At 43.5% G+C, this 24,668-nt stretch overlaps 1 protein-coding gene across 3 annotated transcripts in view; it reads left to right on the top strand.

Annotated features, from left to right (window-relative positions):
• TTC7A (tetratricopeptide repeat domain 7A) overlaps window positions 1-24,668 on the top strand; it is a 194,450-nt gene that overhangs the window by 113,696 nt on the left and 56,086 nt on the right. For all 3 annotated transcript variants that reach the window (XM_007476857.3, XM_056820018.1, XM_001375518.4), the window contains one exon: window positions 8,691-8,851. In XM_007476857.3, the coding sequence (XP_007476919.1) occupies window positions 8,691-8,851 (161 nt within the window). The remainder of the gene's footprint in view (window positions 1-8,690; window positions 8,852-24,668) is intronic.

The following is a 24,668-nucleotide window of genomic DNA, read 5'->3' as shown; positions in this document are numbered from 1 at the left end:
TGGCAACAGACCATATTAAGCATTTGTTTATGCTTTCACCCTAGTCTCTGGCTTAGTTTTCTCCAGGAGCCTCAGGGGAACAAAATGACCTGGCAACAGTCCTCCTCCCAGGCAGATCTGCCTATCTGCGCCTTAGCCTAGCCCTTGGTTCAGTTGGGAGGCCTATCCTCAATCTTGGGATGCTGACTTGAGAGCCCCTACTCCTGAGCTCAGGGATAAATCTCGGACGCTAAGCACTGGCATTTCATCTGCTGACTCTTCTCTTGGCAAGCCTGAGGCTCGCTGTAGGCCTGCTCCACCACCCGTACCCCAGCTCAAATAGACAAATCCTTTTGACTTTTCCAGGCTGATTAGGTGAGCTGTTAGTCCAGGGACAGCAAGCTGAGTTGCTCATCTCCCTCAGTTAGGTTTTCAATACCGAAGCCCAAGACTGGAAGGAGCCCAGCCTTCAAGGGCCAACATGACAGTTTTGAATGGTTTCCTCATTCCATAAGAATCTTCTCTAGGTGATTTTAACTGTGTGAACTCCAAAGCTGGGGAGAGCTGAAGTCTGTTGTCTTGTTACCCTGGCAAGTCCCTTAATTTCTTGTCTGTGCACTCAGAGCAGCTGGACTCTTTTGCAAGGGGAAGAAAAGCCCATGACCGTCATCTAGTAGAATCCCCTCCACTTACTCATCCTTTCATTCTTTGAATATTTGGGGAGTGTCTACTCTGGTTCTTATTTCAATGTTGTGTTGCTCCCTTTCTCTCTATCTGTGTTGTACCTCCTGAGTCTTGGTCCATCTTTTTGACTCTGACCCTTGGTCTATTTTTATGTGTTCTACCACTGTGCTTCACTTTGATTGCCTTTTCTTTTGAAGAGTATTTGTTTGAACATACTCTCTCCATCCCTGTATACCTCTTTCTCCATCCCTCTGTCCCTCCCTCTCTCCATCCCTTTGTCCCTCCTTCTCTATACCTTTGTCCTTCCCTCTCTGAGTCCTTTACTTTTTTTTGTCCCTGTCTCTGTCTCTTGTTTTTTGCCTTTATCACTTGCTTTCTGCCTTTGTCACTCACTAGCCTTTGTCTCTCTCTTACTTCCTCTCTATCTCTCCCTTGCTCTTTTGCTGTCTCAGTTCTTTCTCACTTGTTCTGTGATTCTTTCTTTCTCTGGACCACCTACTCTCTGGCATTCTCTTTCTCTTCTTGTTTCCTCGTTTTGATTATTCTTTCATGTCTAATGTGATCCCCTCCTCTAGTGTAGGGTTGCTATTACTCTCCATCCTTGTTTGCCTCTGTCTGTGGAATAGTATCCTACTTTGGGAAGCCTAGATAGATACCCGAGACTGATTTATTTTTAGCTTTTTGTAAAACAGTCTATATTTCTCCTGCCAGTTCAGCTAATGATAAACATTTGGTGATGCATTTTTTAAAATATTCAATTATTCAGCACATCTCCTGTAGCATCTTTCTGTTTTTCCCAAAGGGCTCACTAGCCCCCTTGCTTCTCAGGACTGTTGTCTCTGGGCTTTAGAGCTTTTCAGTTTGGTCCAGATTGACCTTTCTTTCCCCTGGGGGCCTATTGCCTCAAACCTAGGCCCTGGAAATGGCCAGTACCATTTCTAGGGAAACCAAAAAGCAGATTGACATCTGTAAACAGCAAGAGCAGAATCCTCAGGTCAGAGTCAGGAAACGAGGATTCAGACTTGTACCAAGAGTCCAGAACCGAGCAAGGCCAATACAGCCAGAGGGTCATTGACCTCCTTGGTCTTCCTGTCTCTCTTTCTTAGGCATCCCAAAATTCAGGGGCAGCATCCAACCTGTGCTTAGAAAATCAGTGCTTCCAGCTACTTCAGGGGCCTGGCCAGGCATAAAGAACAGAAAAGTTGGATAATTTGTATGAAGCCTTGCTGCCCTTTTTTCTCCCATTTGTGACCTCCTAGGGTCCTCCCATGTCCCTCCTAGGTGTTTGCATCCCTTTCTCTATACAAGTTTTCTCAGACCCTTCGTGCACTCTGCAAATATAAAGTGAAAGTGACTGACAAGAGCTTAGGCTGTGATTTCTGCCAGTGGGATTTGCATTTTAACTGGAATATTAAAAGTCTAAAGCCAAAGATATGACATTTTGATGGAAAGTGTCTCAGATATTAACCTGATGATAGATGAAGACTCTCAGTCAATCAAACTCTAAAAAGCTGTACTGTGGGAAAGGATGATCTTAATCTGTAACATTCTGAATCCTTGCTTTTTAAAAATTATAATAAATTCAATTTTTTTCTATTAATAAAAATCTTTTTTATTACCTCCCACCATAATAAAGAGAAAACTCCAAACCCTTGTAACAAATATACAGGCATCCTTTCCATACTATTGGGTTTAGGAGCTTGGCACCCTCACAATCTGGAAAACCCACATAAAACTTTTTTGGCTTCCACAAAACTCCCCTAAAATTACCATTGATAGGTATCCCTTCCACATTGTGATTATCCCAATACGGTTTTGATATATCACAGGGCAACAGAAGAAATTAAATGGAAAGTTGGGGGGAGTTTTGAGGAAGCCACAGATGACACTCATAGGCCAGCAGTTGATACAGAAAAAGTTTAGAAACTCAAAAATGCATAAAAGAGCCTATGACCAAGTACTTAACCCAAATTTTAAAAGGCACTATAAACACCATAAAAGAAATAAGAAAAAAATCAGACTTCTTCTCTGGCATGAAGAGAGGGCCAAAAAACTTAGGTGGATTTTTCAGATTGATGTACCCCTAACCCCAATGATGTGGAAAAGATACCTGTATATAGTCAAGAAAAAACAAATTATCTAATTGGCCACATCTAAACAATATACCTTTTATTCTACATCGTGAGTTCTTTACCTCTGTCAGAAGGCTGGTAGTACTCCCATTAGTCCTCTGGAGTCATAACTGATGATTGCATTAATCAGAGGTCTTAAGTTTTTCAAAAGTTGTTTTATAGCATTTTTTTAACCCTTATCTTCTGTCTTAGTATCAATTCTAAGGAAGAAGAGTGGGAAGGGCTAGGCAATCAGGGTTATGAAGTGGCTTGGCCAGGGTCATACAGCTGTGAAGTGTCTGGGGTCAGATTTGAACCCAAGTCCTTCTGACTACAGGTCTGGTTCTCTATCCACTGGGCTTCCAAGCTGCCCCACTTTTACAGTGTTGTTATTGTATAAGTTGTTTTCCTCTGAAACTGTCTCTATCATTTCTTGCAGCATAGTAGTATTCCTTTATGTCCCTACACCTTCTTCAGCAGCTCCCTGGCCAGGGGCTTCCCCTCCCCCTTAGTTCCTAGTTTTTACTGCTGTGAATATTCTTTCCACACTTTTGCTATGTCTTTGGTCCCTTTGGGGATAAGCTTGTAGTGGTCTCATCAGGTGCCTTTGGGCAAGTTGCTCTTTAGCATGACTGGGCCTAGGTAAAACTCCACAATGCATCATGCTTGGCATGCTCCTCCACAGCAGAATTCTGAATACCCATCTCTGCTACTCACTAGATGTGGGCTCTGGGTGAGTCTCTGGATTTTCTTGGGCCTCGTGTCTGTCCCCCAGCGATGGGCAGCTAGACAGCTTAGTCAGAGCATTGAACTTAGAATCAGGAAGACTTGGCTTCCAATCTTGACCCTTCCTCGCTGGATGAGAACTCTCTTAATCTCCATATCTTTCTGTGTCAAGTAGGCCTCATAAAATTAGCACCTACTTTCTGGGGTCTGTTTGTAAAGCACAAACCTTACAGTGATCTAGAATGCTAGCTGTCATTATTATCAGCAGAGGGTTGGACTGAATGATCTGTGAGGTCTTTCTGCCTCTAACATCCTATGATTGAGATATTATTCTGAGGGCAGTTAGGTGGATAAAAAGCCAAGCCTGGTCCTGGGTTCAAATCTGGACTCAGAGACTTCCTAGCTGGGTGACTCTATAAGTCATTTAACTTCTGTCTGCCTCAGGCTCCTCATTTATCAAATAAGGATAATTAGCATCTATAATTTCAGGATTGCTGTGAAAACGAATTGAAATATTTATAAAAGTGCTTTGCAGACCTTAAAGCCCTCTGTAAATGCTAGGGTAGAGACCTATGCCCAGAAACATACACATTACATATAGATGCTAGACCAGTGATAAATTCCTCCAGTTATGTGCTTTAGAGGTATTGGAGTTGGTGGTGTGGGGGTCAGGGTGGAGGGGAACAAAATATGATATAAGAAACTAAAACTTATTTAACAAATATTTTTAAGCATCCAGACTTGGGGATCTTGTCTTTTGTGTAAGATGCTACGTTACGTTCTGAGGATAAAATGAAATTTATACATATAGCCCGTTCCCTCAAGGAATTCACATTCTATTGATGGATGCAATATATACAAAGAAAATTGAGGAGTCTGAAAGCTATAATAAGGGGAGGGATCAGGGACAATTCTTTGGAGGAAGTAGCCCTTGGCTTGATCCATGAAAGAGGACAATTACTCTCAAATGGCCAAAATGAGGAGGGGGACTGTTGCAGGCCTGGCTTTGTGGCTCATGTGAATGCACAAGGGCAGATCTGGACCACCGGGTTGGAGAAATGTCAGTAGAGTAGCTAGAATCTAGGAGTCATTGGGAAAGTGGGACAGAGTTTCTAACTGGAAAGACAAGGTGACCATGCATAGTACGAGCGGCATTCTTAAGTTGCACCATTTAAGCAGACTGCCCTTCTGTGAGTCAGACTGGCATGACTCTTACCAAGTGACTTGAGCATGGTTGGCTTTAGCCTCATCATCTGTAAAACAGGGACATTGGACAGGATACTTAAAGTGCCTCACAGACAGAGCTTCTTTCCAGCTCCGAAAGTCTCTGCTTCTAATGGGCGACATGACAAGCACCAAGAGAGTGATCCGGAGGGGAAAGGTTAGCCTGGCATCTGGAGAAGGGAGGAAGCAGGGCGGTCACTTGGTGCTTAGGGATAGCTTCTTGGTGGAGATGAGAACCAGACCTGGAAGCCACTGCAGATTCAGAGAAGCTGATGAGTTGAAAGGAGGGCACTCTGGGCAGCAATGGGGAGAAAGGAGCATTTGGGGGCAGTGAGAGGCCTGGCTAGCTGAAGCATGTTTCTAAAGATACATTGCTAATTAGTTTAATAAACTACACATCTGCCAATTTAGAATTGGTCTCCTGTTCCCTTCAAAGAGGTTTACGTCAGCAGCTCCCAATTCATTTTTCATTTCCTTATTTGTGGAAATTTACTTTCCAGCTCCACTGGGGATACAGAGCATATGTGTGGTGGGAGACTGTGAGCTTTGCCAGCAGTACTTAGCCAGCACTCTGGACTCTGCCTACAGAGGCCAGACCGACACCCTCCCTGACCCTCAGCAACCACCCCACCTCTCCACACAACAAAGGAAGACAAAAGACAATTCCTTTAAATCTGTTCCTTAAAATAATGAAGGAATGTCCTGTAGGGTCACTCAAAGAGAGCAATCAGTCAATCAATATTTACCAAGTCCTTACTATATGCCAACCATTGTGCCAAGTTCTGGGTTTATAAAGAAAGTTAGAAACAGTGCCTGTCCTCAAGACGCTTGCGTTCTAATGGGGAAGAAAATATGTAAATAACTCAACACATAAGCTAGATGCTGAGTAAATGGAGGATAATCTGAGAGGGGAAAACTCTAGCAGTCAGAAGGACCCAGGATAGCTCCTCAGTTGACCGGAGCAGATAAGCAGAATCTTGAAGAAGCCAAGGATTCTCAGGTGCAGGGGCGAAGAGGGAGAGGATTCCACAGAGGGGAGACAGCTAATGAAAAAACTCAGAGACAGGAGATCGTATCACTTGTGATTAGGAATTTACCAATGATTAACTTCTCACATGAGGGGCAAAACTGGTCAAAATAATTAGGTGAAAGACAAATGTTTTCCCGACAGCCTTTTTATTCTTCCCTTCACCCACCTCCTACCCTGGCTCTTGCTTTCAAGTCCTAGTCACTGTTTTAAAAATATATGTTTGTGGGGCCTCCAGAGGTAGCACAGTGGATAGAGCTCTGAGCCTGGAGTCAAGAACACATGGATTCAGATCTGACCTATCCCTTGGTGCCCTTTTGTCTTAGAATTTCCAATTTTTTTTTTAAGTGTGTTCTGGAGTTTCAGTGGTTTGAATGCTGCCTTGCAGATAAGTACCAGACCATGTTCCATATTTACATTCTTTAGTACTATTTCCAGGCTTGTAGTCAATTTGGAAGGTTTTGCATCTGTTTTGATTTACGTTTAATGTATGACATAAAAATATTTTCTAGTTCAGTATTTTGTTTGCTTTATTCTTAAATATAATCATAGATGAAGCATTAGCTAGAATGAAAGACTAAAAGGTAGGACCAGAGATAAGACAATACTCAAATGCCTGTGTTACAACTCACAAACAAAAGGATATTCCTGCCTCACTTATGTGTACCATGTTGTGTCTCCCTCCCAGTAGAAAAACTCCTTGAAAAGAAGAAACTTTTCTTTGTTGTTGGGTTTTTTATCTTTTTTACTCCAATGCCTTGGGTACTCACTAAATGGCTGATGAATTGAATTTTAAGTGAGATATATTCTGGTTGGTTTGTCCAGCACGGAATCCTTCATACTCTAGACCTATTGTGCCTCTCCCCCACCCCCCACCCACTGCTGACCAATTTGTAAGATGCCTAGCTAGGGCCAGGGTGCCAGTCTCTCACTAGTAAGGGGAAGTAGGAGGGGGCTGAACCTGTGATTCTTACCTCACTAAGACCCTTTTCTAACTTGGCTAGAGGTACTGGGACTAGATAATAAGAATGTCACCTGAGTTTATTGCTTAAATGTGCAGGGGTTGGTTCTGAGGCTTTGCATTATGTTTGTAGAATTAATAGGGGTGGATGCATGTTACAACTTGGCATTCCCTCCCTGGGATTCTGGTCTGGAGTTCCTGCAGCCAGAATGGAAAACCTAAGGCAAAGTGAGTAGACAACACTTGTTCCAAAGATCTGGGTTTTTTAATGGACCACAGGCTCTGGAGGAGACAGCAATGTGATAGGGCAGCTATAAAAGCAGGGTTTGTCTCAGGCTGTTTTTAAGAAGGGCAGGGTGTCCAGAATGAGTCCTAGTCCTAAAAAGCAGACCCCTTTTGGAGTATTGGGTATAATTCATTCTGGCCATTACCATTTTGAAGGAACATTGATAAGCTGGAGAGAGTTGCAGGTCAAGGTAACCAGGAGCATCAAGGACCGAATTCATGCCATGTGGACATCTCTAGAAGGATGCGGGGGGTTGGGGGGGGTGCTGGAGAAGAGAAGACTATAGAAAAGAATGTGATAGATGTTCCCAGGTCTGCTAAGGGCCTTCTTGTGCAAGAGGGATCAGATTTGTTTTCCTGGGCCCCAGAGGGCAGACCTAGGAATAGTGGGTAGCCATTACAGAGGCTCCTATTTAAGCTTGATGTAAGGGAAAGCCTTGTTAATTGAGCTATCCCAGCAGCTTCTGGACGTAGAATAGGTACTTCCTCACTTGAAGCCATGGTCAATGGTCAGGTACCTCCTAGAGGGCACCCTTGTCAACTCTGAGCTGGATTAGATGGTCTCCTGGTATCCTTCCAGCTTTGAGAATTCTGAGATCTCTGATTTATCCAACAGTTCTGGTTTTTCCTTGCTCCATTCCATCCTGTATCCTATCACCAGACTAATCTTTCTAAATCACTATGTTTATTAAGTTCTCTCCCCAACTCGTTCCCTCCTTTCCCCTTCCTTCCCCTTCTTCCCTCCTTCTCTCCCTCCCGCTCTCCTCCCTGTTTCCTCTCTCTCTCTCTGTCTCTCTCTCTCCCTCTCTCTCTTTCCCCCCTTCCCTCCCTTTCTCCCTTCCTCTTTCCAGTCTCTCTGTCTCTCCTACACACACACACACACACACACACACGCACACACGCACGCAGGCACACACGCACGCAGGCACACGCACACACAGAAAAGCAATAAAAGTTAGGCAATGGTAGTCAAGTGTGGCTGAGGCCAGATTTGAAACTAAATGGCTAAAGTTGTTGGTACTGAATTCTAGAATACAAAAGCTAGAACTGTTGGCTTGGTCGGATGAAGGAAGGATCCTATTAGATTTAGAACTGGAAAGGATCTTAAAGGTCATCGAGTACAAATCCCTCATTTTACAGATGAAGAAATGGGCTGGGAGAGGTTAAATGACTTGCCCAAAGTCACAACTAATAAAAGTGTCTGAGATAAGATTTACACTCAGGGCTCCCTAGCTCCAAGTCCAGTGCCCTCTCCACTCTGCAGCCCATCTACTTTGAAATCCTACCCAATGAGGGTCAGCTCAAGAAACTTGGAGTGTTTAACCTGGAAGAAGAGAAGATGCAGGGGCTTTATGGTTATCTTCAAGTACTTTCAGTACTAGATAAACCTCTGCCCATTTGTGCTGTTTCTACCCTCACTAGAGATCTTGAGGCAAAGTCTTGGGTGACCGTTCATTGAGCACAAAGGTTTCTTGTTCAGGTACAGGTTGGTCAGGAGATGGTTTGTTGGAGGAAACGGCTCAGCTGCCCATCCTTGACCAGAGCTAGAAGAGCAGGCTGCTGTGATACCTTGTCTCTGAGGACCACTGAGATTCCCTTTGCGCCCCAGGATGCCTGTGTCCAGGGGAGTTGTCTGCTTTAGGGGAAAGTCAGTGCCAGGAGGTCATAGTGAGCGCCTTTTTTTCCCTTACAGATCCCTGATGCCATAGAGCAACTACAAGAGTCCCTGAACATATGCAAAGATGATGTCCATGCCCTCCACCTGTTGGCACTGCTCTTCTCTGCCCAGAAGCACTACCAGCAAGCCCTGGAAGTCATCCACATGGCAGTGACTGAGTACCCAGAAAACTTCAAGTGAGTGGGCGCCCTGGCCAACAGTGCCCATGCTCTGGATGGCTCTCTCGCCAGTGCGAGGCCACACACACACACACACACACACACACACACACACACACACACACCCAGCACTTTGTCCCCCTCTCGTCCGGCTGCGATGAGGGAGGAGGTGCAGTGTCCTCCCATCCAGGGGCCTTTGGTCTAGTTAGGGAGGCCCGGCCAGTGCCTCCACATGCTTGACTCTCAGGGCTCTTTCAGAGCAGCAGAGAGAGAACCACATCCTGAGGATTTGGGACTGGTTGAAGAATAGAGAAGTTGATCAGGGAGACAGATCAGGCCCACTACATACAGAAGAGCACAAGTCCAGCGACCAGCAAAGAGCCCGGCTGCTGGGGTCAGGGCTCACTATTCAGCAAAAAACGACTGGGGAAACTCGGAAGCAGTCTGGCAGGAATTAGGGTCAGGCCAGCATCTCACGCCAAATACCAAGATAAGGTATAGCACTTTGCTCTAAAAGGTCGCATCATAAAAAGATTCAGCCTCTCTATATGACCCTGGGCGAGACCCTTCACCCCTTTGCCCTTCTGTCGTCGAGTCATTACTGTGACAGCACGTCAGGGTTTTAGGGGAGTAAAGAGTCCCTGTGGTCAGAGGAAACATAGAGAATGCATGTGCCAGGGCATGGGGGGGGGGGGGGGTTCGGATTCCAGACAAAGTGATTTACCCAAAGTCTCCCAGAGAGGCAGTAGGATAGGCAGGCGCTCCAGGCAGCACCAGTGAAGCCGTAGAGGCTGTGCCCCATGACCTGCGGGGGACCCATGCCTTCACCCCCAAGCTGGTCCTGGGGCAGCGAGATAGCACCATGGGGCCTGGAGTCAGGAAAGTCTGAGTTCAAATCTAGCCTCAGATATCCACTAGCTATGTGACCCTGAACAAATCACTTTATCCTTGTTTTCCTCGGTTTCCTTAACTATAAAATAGGGATAACAATAGCACCCATTCCTTACAAGCTTCTTAGATCATATTTGTAAAGCCCTCAGCACAGAGCTTGGCATATCCTGGGCTTTCTAAGTGCTTGTTTCCTTCCCTTCCTGCTGATTAGTTCTGTTTTGAATACTAAGTGAGTCTTCCTTTATCCCCAGCTCTTCCAGTGTTAATCTTCTTTGATACTCTTCCAGCCACAAAAAGCAACAGAGAATAAGCTGTTTATGCCAGTGTGGATATTGGGGTTAATGGCTTTGGGGGACTGAGGGGAGGGAATTTGAGGAACAGGAGTCTGTGCTAGAGGGATTGTTGTGCAGCATTTCATGGATCTCCTCTCCTGGAGAGGAGCTGCCTAGTTTGGGGTATATTCCTTCAGACTCTGATATACTAGAAATTGAAAGCTAAAATAGATAAATTTGGAGAACCCTTGAAAAGGCAAAACAAAGGTTGTTCTGTCTCCCAGGGCAAGGTCTGACTGCCCTGGAGAAGTGCTGTTCTATAGTGGATAAAAAGCCTTGCACCTGCTACTTTGCATGGGGGAGTCATCCTCGACAGTGTGCAGAGGCTAAGGACAAGAGTCCAGAGCTGGCCCCGGGGTGCCCCTGGGAAGGGTCACTGCCGATGCCCGCCCAGATCCTGATCAGGAGACTTCGGCCCCTTCAGCTCTCCTTATCCAAGGCACAGGAGGAGGGGGTGGGGTAGGGGGCGGGCAGACAATGATAAGAAATATGGAAGTGTAGGAGCAGTGAAGACTGACCACTGATAATCCTGTGGGTTTGAAACTATCTTCTTTGTCTGGAGTTCTCTGGGAATTCCCTTTTTTTTTTTTTTAAACACCACTTGAGTTATGGCGCCTTCCCTAGATATTAAATTACTGATGTCCTTTGTACAGGTTGGCCCTGGGGTAATAATCTGGAGTTCAGTCCCCAGGAGGACCAGTGGAGGTCACACGTGTAGCCCACCTCCCAATCACAGTCTAGTCCTTAAATTTAAACATAGATCGACACCCCCCAACTCCAGCCTCAGGAGAGCATGCTAACCCTGGCTAAACCACCTTCCCATACTGTAACCCTCTTCCATGGCCTCTTCTCACTCTCCACAGTCTGGTTTTTAATGTCATCATTCAACCTCAGCTGCTCTCCAGAGGAACTGGCAAGCTTGCCAGAACATACTGGCCTTGTCTGGATCCTTGGGTTCCCTCCAGTCTGTCCTCCACTTAACCACCAAAGGGTCCTCCCTAAAGTGCATCAAGTCCATCCCCTTCTCAGTAAACTTCCCTGGCTCCCTATTATCTCCAGGGTCAGACATACATTAACTTCTCTGTAACTGGGTGAGCCTGGGCAAGTCACTTAACCCCCATTGCTTAGCCCTTACTGCCTTTTAGCCCAATCCCAAGTATTCATTCTAAGCTAGAACATCTGGGTATTAAAGAGTAAAATGAAATAAAATCTTCTCTTTGGCTTTTAAACCTATCCTCTGGCCCTTTTCTACCTCTCCAGTGTACTTTACGCTTCATCTACAGTCTGGTGTAGATCCTCTATCTCCATCTCTGCCCCCAAGGGCTCTGCCCCTGCCTGCTGGCCTCCCGGCTTCCTTCAAGTCTCCTAAAGCCCCCAGCTCTTCCCCTTCGTACGGTGGCCTTCCTCTGAGATCTCTGAGCCTCTGTGTGCATTGTTTGTACAGAGCTGTTTCCATGTGGTCTCCCCCACTAGATTGTGAGCTTCCCGAGCGCAAGGACTGTGCCGGGATCCTTCATTGCATCCCAGGGCTTAGTGTGGGGCCCAAGCCCTGGTCAGTGCTTGCTGACTGGCTGAACCAAGACCCTCCTAATCCTAAACCCAGCTGATTCTTCTCATCCTGTCAGGGGGTCCTAAAGGGTCCTGACATTCGAGGGTTCCAAAGGAGTGAGGAGATTGAGACATGGTGAGAAGGATGAAGTCAGGAGGACCACTGAAGCTGGTAGCCATCAGAGGAGAGGTTGTTGATCACAGCTAGTATTTTATAGAGAAAGTGATGCAGGCTAAAGGATTAGGTAAGCTTTTTGCATACACAATGAATGTAGGTAATTTAATCATTCTTTTACAATCGACTTAGTTTACCTCATTGAATCTAGACAGTTTTCTATAGGCTGATAAATCAATATGTCAATTGTAACCATCGAATCTAGTTTTTCAGGGAATGTATACATCAGTGGTTTTTTAAAAGAACATCCAGCTGCGGGCAGGAGTGGAGAGGAGGGGGTTTGTGGGTCTCATGTGAGGAGTTAGCTATGTGTTTGGCTTTATCTAGACTATTTGATTTTACTGGAGTCCACTCTCACTTCTGGGGGCTACATCTTCCTGGTCCCAAATCTGGCCAGCCTGACCCCCGACACCAGCCTGCCTTGGCTCAGATGCATGTTGGCCATAAAGAAGGGAGCAGGGAAAGGAGGGCCTGAGTGCCCCAACACTGCTCCTGGAGACGATGCCTTCCTCCCAGGGAGTCACTGCTTTCTCGGCCCAGGATGGCCCATTCCTCTCCTCTAACACACAGGTAGCTTATCTGGCCCAAAGACCTGGATCATCTACATGTACAAGGGATTAGCCAATAGGACCCTCTAATCCCAAACCCAGGGCCCCAACTCTGCCTGTGATGTAACCAGGTGAAATTATAATGAAAAAACATGGGGGACAAGTGACCTCTCTCAATAATAGCAGTCTTTGCTAAACCCTCATCCCCTGAGCTGTAGGGCTGGTGGGGAGTGTGCTTTCTGAGGTGCCACAGCCCTGCTGGGCTCAGCAGGATCTTGGCCCGCTATTGATCTTGTTTCCCCTTTCTGGGTCACTCAGTCAGGCTTCTGCCAAAATGAAGGCAGAAGGAGAAGGAAAGGCTTCTCTACAGAGTCCTCCTCACCAGGCCCTCCATCTGGAGGCTTCAAACAAAGGCAGGGATGGAGATGCCTTCGACTCCCTTCTTCCCTCTTCCTCTCCCCCTGCCCCCTCTGCCATAATAAAGACTTATTGGATTTGGGCATGTGATGGTGCAGCTTCATCTATGCCTCTGGCACACTAGTATACCTTAAGCTCTGGCTCTTTATGACCTGGGATCAGCCCTGTGCATCACCTTGGTACAGAAGCATCCATGGACAGGTGCTTGGTCTCTGCTTGCCCTTCTGTATTGGATGGGAACAAACTGGTTCCATCCCGGGTGCCTCCTCACAAGGGCTCAGGCTATACATGAACAAGAGTCCTTTCTACTGGGTCTCCAGAGAGATCTCTGCTCTGCTCAGTCTAGTTCAGTGTGTGCAAGGCATGGGGGGATACGGAGGCACAAATGACAGATACTGCGGGGAGCTCACATTCTGCTGCGGAGGAGCACCCAATGTATGAGCATTTGGTAGGAACAGCAAAAGAAAGGAGGAAGGTAAAGACTTTTTTTTTAAACCCTTACCTTCTACCTCATAATCAATACTTTGTATTGGTTCTAAGGCAGAAGAGTGGTAAGGGCTAGATAATGGGAGTTAAGTGACTTGTCCAGGGTCACACAGCTAAGAAGTATCTGAAGCCAGATTTGAACCTAGGACCTGTAGGCCTGGCTCACCATCCACCACTCCACCCAGCTGCCCCCCAAGATAAAGGTTCTAAGAGACAAAAGTAAGGGAATCCATTCCAGACTTAGGCCAAGGCATGAATTCAGGACATAGAAAGCTGTCTTCAGTTGGCTTGGCAGGAATGTCAAGTGTGTAGAGAATAATGTGAAATAAACCTGAAAAGGTAATATGGAACTAGATTTTAGAGAGTTCTAAATGCCAAGTTGAGGAGCTTTTGTTTTAGCATAGCTATAATAGAGAGCTACTGAACAGTCAGTCAAGCATTTACCTACTTATCCTAGTTACATTTGATGTTGCTAGTGCATAAGCTTTTCAATTTCATGTAAATGAAATTATCCATCTTTATAATTTGTGATTGCCATTAAATTCCATGCTTGGTTAAGAATTATCCCCTTTAAGAAAAAAAATTATCCCCATTGCCATGCCTATGAATGATACCTAATATGGTCCCCTTCCAATTTGTTTTTTATATTGTGACCTTAATATGCACATCACATGTCCATTTTTAGAAGAAAGTGGCTCATAATGTGAGATGTTGGTCTAAACCTAATTTCTAGGAAAATACTTTCTACTTTTCCCAGAAATTTTTATTGAGTAGGGACCTCTTCCCCAAATAATTTATGTTCTTGGATTTATTGAGCATGTGGTTATTGAGGTGAATTTTAAAAAAACTTTTTATTTCTGGTCCATTTCATTGATCTTTTTTTTATTTTTTTCATTTAATTAATTAATTTGGAATATTTTTCCATGGTTACATGATTCATGTTCTTTCCCTCCCTTCCTTTCACCCCTCTTCTGTAGCCAAGGAGCTTAGAGTCGACATCCCCAATCATATCTCCATCAACCCATGTGATCAAGCAGTTGTTTTTCTTCTGTGTTTCTACTCCCACAGTTCTTCCTCTGGATATAGATAGCATTCTTATAAGTCCCTGAGAATTGTCCTGGATCATTTCATTGCCACTAATGGAGAAGTCCATTACCTTCGATTGTACCACAGTGTATCAGTCTCTGTGTGTACAGTGTTCTCCTGGTTCTGCTCCTCTCACTCTGCATTCCTGGAGGTTGTTCCAGACTCCATGGAATTCCTCCACTTTATTATTCCTTTGAGCACAATAGTATTCCATCACCAACATATACCACAATTTGCTCAGCCATTCCCCAATTGAAGGGCATCCCCTCATTTTCCAATTTTTTGCCATTAAAAAAGAGCACAGCTATGAATATTCTTGTACAGGTCTTTTTCCTTATTATCTCTTTGGGATATAAACCCAGCAGTGCAATGGCTAGATCAGATCTCTTCTTTTTTTTGTTTATTTTTTGTTGTTGTTTGTTTGTTGACTAGAACCAGATAGTGTGGATGATTATTACTTTTGAGTATAGTTTGATGTCTGAAAATTGGTAGCTATAACTGTTACATGTTCTTTTATTCCTCATATCAGTGTGAAATCTGCCTTTCTTCAGTTCCCATCATTCTTAGTTCTGTGCCCAGAGGTAAATAAGAGAGACAAGTCTAAATCCTCTTTTATTGGACAGACCGTTAGATACTTGGAGACCATCTTTATATAAATCCAATCAGCAAGCAGTTTATTTATTAAGTTTATTTATATATAATAAATAACTGTAATCATTTATTAAGCATTTCTACCTGCTGGACCTTCTACCAAGCATTGAGGGCATAAAAATGAAAGAATTCTTGCTCACTTAAAATTATGTCAGGAGAAACAGTATATACACAGATAAAGAAATGCAGGTCTACATAGATGCATGTACCTCCCCTTCACTAGCTGTGTGACCTTGGATGAGTCATTTAATCTAGGAGTTTCATTTTCCTCATCTGTAAAATGGAGGTGATAACCTCAAAAGTTCCCACGAATATGAAACAGGATAGTGAATCTAAAATTCCAGGCAAACAACAAAACATTATATGGATATGAATTATTTTGATGCCATTGGCCTTGAATAAAGATTTTAGGGAGAAGCCAAATGAGCTGAGGTGCTATCTTGAAGGCTGCCATCCTGATCCCTTCCCTGTTAGGGAAGATGGGGGATAGGAAAGATTAGAAGTAGGATAGATGAGCCTAAAATAATAGGGTTATCTGAGACCAAGACTTTCTGACAGAGTAAATGTAGTACACAATGGTCCACAAACCCCTGGAGATCAGAAAAGGCCTTATATAAGAAATGGTGGGGGCAGCTGGGTAGCTCAATGGATTGAGAGCTAGGCCTAGAGAAGGAAGGTCCTAGGTTCACATGTGGCCTCAGACACTTCCCAGCTATGTGACCCTGGGTAAGTCACGTGACCCCCGTTGCCTAGCCCTTACCACTCTTCTGCCTTGGAGGCAATACACAATATTGACTCCAAGATGGAAGGTAAGGGTTTAAAAAAAAAAAAAGAAGTGGTGCTTGGGCTGAGGTTTTTGGTTGGTTGTTTTTTTTTTTAATTTATTTACTTTTTAAGGTTTTAAAATTTGTTTTCCAGATTATATGTCAGTACAATTTTCAATAATCATTTTATGACATTTTGTGATCCATGGTTCTCTCTCCCTCCCATCCCTTCCCCTTCCCCCAAAAGGCAGAAAATATGATCTAGGTTGTATATGTGTTATTATACAATGCACATTTCCACGTTTATCTTGTGAAGAAAGACACATCACTTACTCCAAAGAAAAATTCATGGAGGAAATAAAATGAAGAATAGGCTGCTTCAATATGCATCCAGACTCTGTCATTCCCTCCTGTAGCAGTGGATGCCTTTTTTGTCACAAGTTGTCCTGGATCTTTGCATTGGTGATAAGTCATTCATAGTTGACCATTGTACTTTATTGCTGTTAATGTGGACAGCATTCTCCTGGTTCTTCTCACTTCACTTCATATAAGTCTTTCCAGATTTTTTCATGATCATCTTGTTTGTCATTTCTTTTAGCACAGTAGTATGCCATTACAATAATATACCAGAACTTATTCAGCCATTCCCCAATTGATGAACAGCCCTTCAGTTTCTAGTGTTTTGCTCTCACAAAAAGAACTGCTGTAAATATTTTTGTACAGGTAGGTCCTTTCCATTTTGAGCTGAGTTTTGAAAGAAAATGTGGTCTCTTAAGAAGCCAAGATGAGGAGGAAGAGTATTCCTTGGCCTGGGAGACAGCCTGAGCTGACTTGGAATGCAGGAAGTAAGTTCAGGAAGTAGGACAGTTTGACTGAATTCTAGATTACAGGAAAAGAGGATAAAACAACAAATCTGAAAAGGTAAACTGGAGCCAGATTGTGAAAGGCTTTAGATGCTAAAGAGAGGATTTTTGTATTTTATCTTAGAGACAATGGGGAGTTTTTTGCACAGGGGAGTGATAGTTGTGTTTTAGTGAAATCACTTTGACAACTGTCAGAGGGATGGTAGATTGAAGAGGAAAAAGCTGGATACAGGGAGACCAATTAGGAAGATATTTTGGTATTCCAGGATAGGGGGTAAGGGTGCACCTTGAAAATAAAGTAGATGGCTATGTCAATAGAAGGGAATGTGATGATTTGATCAACAGTGATTTGAAGTAGAATGCAGAATTCATGATGTCCCGATTAAACCTTGTCTTCTTATACTAAATACCCTAGATCCTCTAGTAGATATTTTTATGACATGTCTGACAGTCTACTCACCCCTCTAGTAGCCTTTCTCAAGACGTGGTCCAGTGATATCCATATTCCTCCTAAAATGCACTCAGAAGTGAATACAGTATTCTAGGTATGTCCTGAACAAGAATATTATGTCCTCCTTTTCTGGACAGGAAGGCTTTTATGTGTTTCGGATCACATAAAATTCCTTGTAAGATGTAAACATTTTGTTCAAGACCTTCTCCTATTAATATCCAAGTATGTATATAAAGGGGAGACATTTGCTCATGAAATCTGCTTTCCTTATCATGGAGGTTGTGCAGCCTTAGAATTCAGTTGTGAAATTCCATGTAAATGATGAAGTCCTCTAGATGTTTCTTTTGAAGATGAAATTGTTCTGATTGCATAAAGTCTTGGATCTCTGCAAAGCCTTCTAAAGATCCATGATCATTCAAAAGAATTTGACCTGGGTCTATACATGGGAAAAGCCAAGAGAATGAAGAATATCTTTTGTCCATTCAGTAGGAGAACCCATAGGGTGGTCATCAGCACATAGTTCATTACTTATGAATAACAAACTCATCCAAGAATTTAAATAGGAGGAAGATAGTGGCTTAGATTGCATCTGGGAAAATGTGCCATATTTTAATGATGAGCCTCATGCTGCCTTGATGCAAAGACCCACCATCTTTTTTTACACCAGTATTCTTTTGGGGTTACTCTAAGGCTCTGAAGTATGGAATATGATCATCCATGAAGAATTACAGTTGTAAGTCACCCTAAGGATGGATGATGGACAGATTTAGGCTGTAGCATAACAAAGAATTAGAAATAGGTCACAGGAAAATCATCAAAGACATGTTACCAGAAAGAGATGGCCACCCATGTAGTAAGAGGGAGAGAGAAAAACAGATGTAATGTTGAGAATTAGCATGTTGCATATCCTTCTCACTTGGTGGGTTATTACCAGCCGACTTGGATAGGATTCTCAAAGGATGAACAAGGAGGATGAGTGGCAGAAATGCCCATCTCCATGAAAACATCGGATGTGGATTCTCCAATATAGAGCAGCAAGGACCCTCCAACAGCATCCAGTACAAATCTTACCCCACCCCCTTATTTTACAGAGGAGAAATTTGGGCCCAGAAAGGTGACCTTGCCCAAGGACCCACTGAAAGGTAGGATTTAAATCCAGGTCCCTTTTTGTCTGTCCAGAGATTTTCCCCAGATACCCTACAAGGGCAGAGTCTGGATAATGTCCCCAAAGACAGGATTTTAACACAGAAGAAATTCCAGTTTACTGCTGAGATATAATAGTTATTCACATTTGTCTAGTGCTTTATGATTTGCCAAGAATTTTTCATCATCTTATTTGACCTTTGTAGCAACTTTTGAGGTTGATATAGTTTTCATTTTACAGTTATGAAAAGTGAGGCTCAAAAGTGAAATGATTTGCCCATGGTTGTACAAGTGATAAAGGGCAGAGACAGAACTGAAACTTGGGTCATCCAGACAAATCTAGTACTCTTATTTCCATTCTTAACCTGGAGTCTGGAATTTTCTTTTAATATTTTGATAACTTTGTTTCAATACAATTGATCTTTATAACCTGTTTTATTTTGTGATAGTTAAAACATTCTGAGTTCATAAACTTCAAAAAAAGACTGCCAAAGGTCTATACATAGCTCAAAAAAGATAAAGAACTCCCCTTCCTACACTTTTTTGTCCATAATAAAATAAAATATAAAAATATAAAATATAAAAAAATAAAAATTTGTCCATAATAACTATAATGCTGAAGAAACAAGGATACTAGGAAATTTCTAAGGCAGTTTTGCACGAGATATTCAGCAAGAATGATATGCTGAAGTTTACCTGTGTTTGGTAGGTCGCTGGATTAAGGAAGGATACAAAATAGACACCAGGATCACATTTTGATGTTGATGAACAAGCATTTGTTTATTTCTTAAACCCTTACTTTCTGGCTTAGAATCTAGACTAAGTATTGGGAAAGGGCTAGGCAATGGGATTAAGTGATTTGCCCAGGGTCACCCAGCTAGGAAGTGTCCCAGGCCAGATATGAATCCAGGACCTCCATCTGTAGGCCTGATTCTCAATGCACTAAGCTGCCTTGCTGCCCATAACAAGCATTTATTCAGCCCTTGTGCTGTGCCTGGTGTGATGCTAGGCATTTGCCCTCCAAGAGTTCACCCTGTAACAGAGAACAGGAGACAGCATGCAAACAGCTACAAAATATCTGCAGGGCAAATTGGAGATGGCCTTGGAAGGAAGGACTGGAGCATGCTACAGACCAGGAGAGACCTCTTGCAGAAGCCTTCTGAACAAGTTTCTGGAGTCTAGGGAGAAGAGAGGGTTAGGTACCAGGAAGATCCTGAGATACATGGCTCCATCACAGGCCTCCTGACCCTGAACTCTGGGGAGAATGACTGGGAAAAATCACTCCCATGTCCCTTGGCTATTTGGCTCTCCCACATTCTGACCACACGGTTTTTACAGATGATAGAAGCTCTGGAATTAACACCCCAGACTACAGAAACCCTAGGATTAACAGAAAATGTCACCAGGTCCATTATGGGGCAGGAGGAGCTGAAAAATGTCATTGCCATCTGATCGAAGTGGTGCCCTGCTTTTCCAGCTGCTCCCGGCTGGGTACATGCTGTGTGTGGCCACAGCTGTCGTTCCTGCGGTTAATTAAATAAACAGCCCAATAAATATCACTGCAGCAACAGCAGCAAAAAAATAGAAATAAAACCTTTTTCATCTCTGACCTCATGCCCATCAGGATGGACTTTATGCAGGGGAACAATGGAAGATGCTAGGCTGAGAGCCTTTCTTGCCTTTCACCTCTGGCTCTGTTTCTTCTCTGGCTGGAATCTTTTTTTTCTTCTCTTTTGCTATTTTGTGAAGGTTAGTGATGGAAACTTCACATCCCATAGTGATGGATGCTTTATTCCTTCTCTCTCCCCTCCCCTCTCTACCACTGAATTATAAACCCCTTGAGGGCAAGGGATGTCATTTTTCATCTCCATATAAATGGCTTTTTTTTAACCCTTTACCTTCTGCCTTAGAATTGATACTGAGTATCAGGTCCAAGGCACTAGTGTCCTAAAGGCATTTGGAGTTAAGTGACTTGCCCAGAGTCACACAGCTAAGAAGTATCTGAGAACACACTTGAACCAAGACCTCCATCTCCAGGCCTGGCTCTCCACATATAATTAGCTCTTAATGTTTATTGAACTATTAGTAAGAACTTGCTATCTAGAAAAGAAAGGAAGAGAACAGTCTGTCTTAGAACCTGGGTGGGTAGAGGGCTTATTGGGTTTTTGCCCATGCTACCTTGCTAGCACATAGGCACAGAGTGTTGGAAGACCCGAGTTAAAATCCAGCCCTGACCACTTTCTAGCTATGTGGCTTTCTCTAGTTTCCTGATCTATAAAATGAGAGCGTTGGAGGTCCTTTCCCAGGATTCAGTAGTATGTGGTCTCTGCCTATTGAGGAAAACATTCTGAAGAGAATGGTGAAAATCTAAGGCTAGGAGTCAAGAAAAACTAGTTTGAATCTTGACCCTACCATTTAGGTTACTTGTGATTGTGGGCAAATCATTATGCTTTTTCTGGGGCCACCCACTCTCTTCTCCTTTGTCAGATGGAGGTGACAGCATCTGTTCAAGCTCCAGCCAAAACGTGTTATAGAAATTGAGTGAAAGAATTAATTAAAATGATCAATTAACAAACAGTTATCTCTTGCCCACTTAGATGTTCTACCCTGTGATGAGCACTATGGGAAATATGAGAACTATAAGAAAGGGTCAGCCAGACCACTGAAACATAAATGTTGTCTTTCTTTTGCTTTCTTTTAAGGGCCAGTAATAATAATGTATGTATGGAAGAATGGAGTCAGAGTTTGTAAAACACCTTTATGGCAGAATTCTGTGAGGCAGGGAGTGGTAGGTGCCATTCCCATTTTACAGATGAGGAAACTATGACTCTGAGGGATGGAGGGGATGGTGATTTGCTGTGGTCTCAAGGCCAGTAAGTTCCAGAGAAATGATTTGAACTGAGGGGTCCTGACTCCAAGTCAGATACCCTCCCTGCTATAGAAATCATTTCAGGAGGCGAGGTGATTAGCAGGTTGAGTGGTCAGGAAGGGCTTCATGAAGAGGGGTAGAGCCTGCCTGGGCCTGAGAGAAAAGGGGGAAGAGTTCCTGGAGGTCTAAGAGAAGGGAGATAACATTACAGGCGAGCAAGGATAGGATTCTTATTCATGTAAAATAAGTTTTGAAACTCTTAGTGAGTGACATGGCTTTGGTGAACTTGTTCTTTTGAAAATCCTCTTGAATTCAGGGATTAGGCAGAGGGCAGAGGAAAGAAGATTTGGATTTCCATGCTGTGGGCTGACCTTTAGTAGATGAAGCTGGTGTCAAAAACAACAGGAAAAAAAAAACAAAAACGTGATGAGACAAAGATTGATTATCCCTTAGGGTACAGTGTGAACCTGGCTTGATGGGAACCAGACACCCCAGCACTGCTTCCTGAAAGTCTGTAAGCTACCAGCTAAGCCCATGAGCATTTGGCCCTACACGTGTCCCTGAGGGCTTCTATGCCTGCCCAGGGGTGCCAGCAGTGAGGACAGCGTTATCTTTTAGCTCTTGGACTTCACTGGGCCAAAAAGGCAGGAAGACAGCTGGGGCCTGCTCCCTCAAGGGCTGGGTCGCCTCCACTCTTTCTTTTTTAGATTTTTCGGGAATATTGGGGGTTGGGAGGTAGAAGAAGGCCCAGGCCTGGGGAAGGAGACCTAGGGGCCAAGTAAGAATGATCTGATGGTGGGGGCTCATTGCTGAAGCCAGCAGGGCCTGTGAGGTGGTGGTTTTAAGTAACAGATTCTTCACACTTTAGTCAGGGCCCTTGTAGTGGAGATCGCTATGGTAACCAAACAAAGTTCCCCAGCCAATGAGGAGAGCTTTCCAATAAACAGCCTATCAGTCACTGATTCTGCCCAGGGGGCTGGAAGCCTGCCATATCAGTTTGGAAAGCCCAGTGACAGGGCATTTGGAATGCACATTGTTTTTCTTCTCTCTCCCTGAAGAGTGGGGCACCCTTGAGGATTTCAACCCCAGTGTGGATCCTAAGGGAAGAGAAACCCCATTGGGCCTCGTGTTGGGAACCTCTCTAGAGAGATGCTCCTGAACCTGAATATCATGGCTACTGGGCCAGATCTGGAGAGGTGTAAACAAACCAGGGAGTGTTGCATCCATCTCCCCCAGAAACCCAAACTGTTTTGGAAATTTGGATATCTTGGCATTAGCAGGACCTTAAGTTCTTCCCAAACCATTTGAGTCTGTGTGGTGGACCTCAGGGGCACCAGACTTGCCCCTTCCTTTGTTTTTGGCTGTTTATGTTTTGTCTGTATCGATAAATTCTACCATCCCGAAATTAGTAGTTGACAATAGATCACTGAATCTTAGATTTGGGAAAGGCCTTAAAGCTCTTCTAATCCTAAATATCCTCACCCTAAAAACAAGGAAACTGAAACCCATAGAGCCATTTGCCCAAAGTGTCATATGACCCATTAGGTGTCAAGTACATCTAGAATTCTGACTTGATTCATTCATTCACATGATTCATTTTGTATCAGATTCTACCTTCATTGTACTGATATCTTTGCTTTCAACCTAATATTTATTTGATCTCATTGATGAGCTTTGTAGCACATCAGGTAGATATTTAAAACACTGGAATCCTCAGTCATTATCCCTGATAACACAAGAGTGAACCAAAACACTATTTGCACTGAAACAACTTTGCTAGTTCCAACCCACCCACCATTTTGACTGTTCATAGTCCTAATGAGGAAGTGGCCTTCAGCTTGATGAGCAAACCATTTGGTTGAGAAAAAAAGTATTTGTTTAGACATTTACTTTTCTCATATATACCCTCCCAGTGTCTTTTCCCCCAAGAATCCATGTTCACCAGCTAATTTAGCTTTGCTAACTTTCTTCCTTAGTTCTTCATTGAGCACTTACCCTGGAAAAAGCTCCACTTAGCTCTGTACAGAATCTGTTAAGACATAGTTCCTATCCTCTGGGAACTTAAATTTAGAGTAGATGAGACAAGAAAAAAAATCAAGGAAGAACTATTTGCTGGTTCTCCCCAAAGGGAATTCTTCAGATGATTCAAACAAGTCATCACTCACTTTTAGTCCTTTGTTTTTGGTGGTTTTGGTATCAACCAGGCAGTCTTCCACTGTTATCTCCATCAGTGTGGGTTTGGAGTTTATCCGTTAGACTTCTCACCTTGTTGGAGTTGTAACCCAAACTTTTAATGACCATCAGACTCCCCATCCTACATATATACTTGGTGATCTTTTTAGTGAAAGTAAATTGGATATCATCCCAAACATCCAAGTCTTAGTTAAATTGTTTTTAAGGACCTCTAACATTGCTGTCCATTGACTTTGATGAGAAGTACTCCTGACACCTCTACCAGCTCCTCATGCCTGAGGGTAGTGTCTGTGGATTTTATTTGGAGTAACAACAGTGTTATTCTCCCTAGATCAGGACCCTGTGAATAAGAAAGAACTCACTTGAAGAATTATAGCTTTGTTGTTTATGGGTTGTTTGGGGGTTTTTTAAGCTTTAAAAACCATATCACACTAAATGAATTAATTAAGAGGTAGAAAATCAGAGTGAGTATTAAAGGATTAAGGGACTTGGGGGTAATGTAATCCTCCATATTCAAGTAAAAATAATTTGTTTTTGAGGGGTTAAGAAGAGCTGACCTGATCAGATAGAATCCATTTACTTAGCTTGGTGTTTAGAAAGAGACTCTCCTAAATTACACTGCTTACACCCTGCTGAAATGGGTAGAATTACTGGCCATGTCCTTCTTAGTGGAATAATTCATTAGGAAATTAATAGAGCTTTGGCTAGTCTTTTCCATTTCAGAAGATTATTCACATTACAGTTACTTAAAAATAACACCCTCTGAGAGACTAGGCCTGGGCTTAATCAGCTAATTCTTCCCTTTGAGTCTTTCCAAAACAGGCTTCATTTGGAGGAATGCTTGGTAACCTGGAGTGCTGACATTTCTGGCTGAAGTTTGGGCTCTGCATTTCAGTGAGTCATTGTCTAATGAGATCTAGTGCATGGCGTCCTCGGGATAGGAGTGGAGAGCCTGGCTTGGCTAGCCACATGGATCCTTTCTCTATGGGTGTTGTTCCTCCTCTTATCTCTCCTACACCAAACCCCTTTTCCTCCCAATCCCCGTTCCCCATGTGCTCCTTGCTATCTCTGTGCCTTTGTTCTTCCTTCTCCTCCTCTTTCTGCCAAAGAGGGTCTCTTTCTACCCTCTTAGCTTGTCTAAACCCAGCTCATTCTCCACAGCCCAACACAAATCCCACCACTTTTTCCATGACACACTGAGTGTCATTCTCCCTCCCTTCTCTGAGCTCCCAGGGTACATCTACAAGGAACTGTAGTGCCCACGTACTACCAGCCATCTTTGGAGACTGCAGAGAAAATGTCACTTCCTTAAGGGCTGGAAATCACACTTTGGTCTCCCATAAATACCCAGCACAGGGCTGTTGGGTCATACAAGTTCTTAGTAAATACTTCTTTCTCAATTGATTGGACTATTCCTA

This window comes from Monodelphis domestica, chromosome 1, assembly GCF_027887165.1.
Source record: "Monodelphis domestica isolate mMonDom1 chromosome 1, mMonDom1.pri, whole genome shotgun sequence".
In the NCBI taxonomy this organism is placed as follows: Eukaryota; Metazoa; Chordata; class Mammalia; order Didelphimorphia; family Didelphidae; genus Monodelphis; species Monodelphis domestica.
Note: the sequence above shows the minus strand (reverse complement) of the source record. Positions and strands in the feature narration are given on the sequence as shown.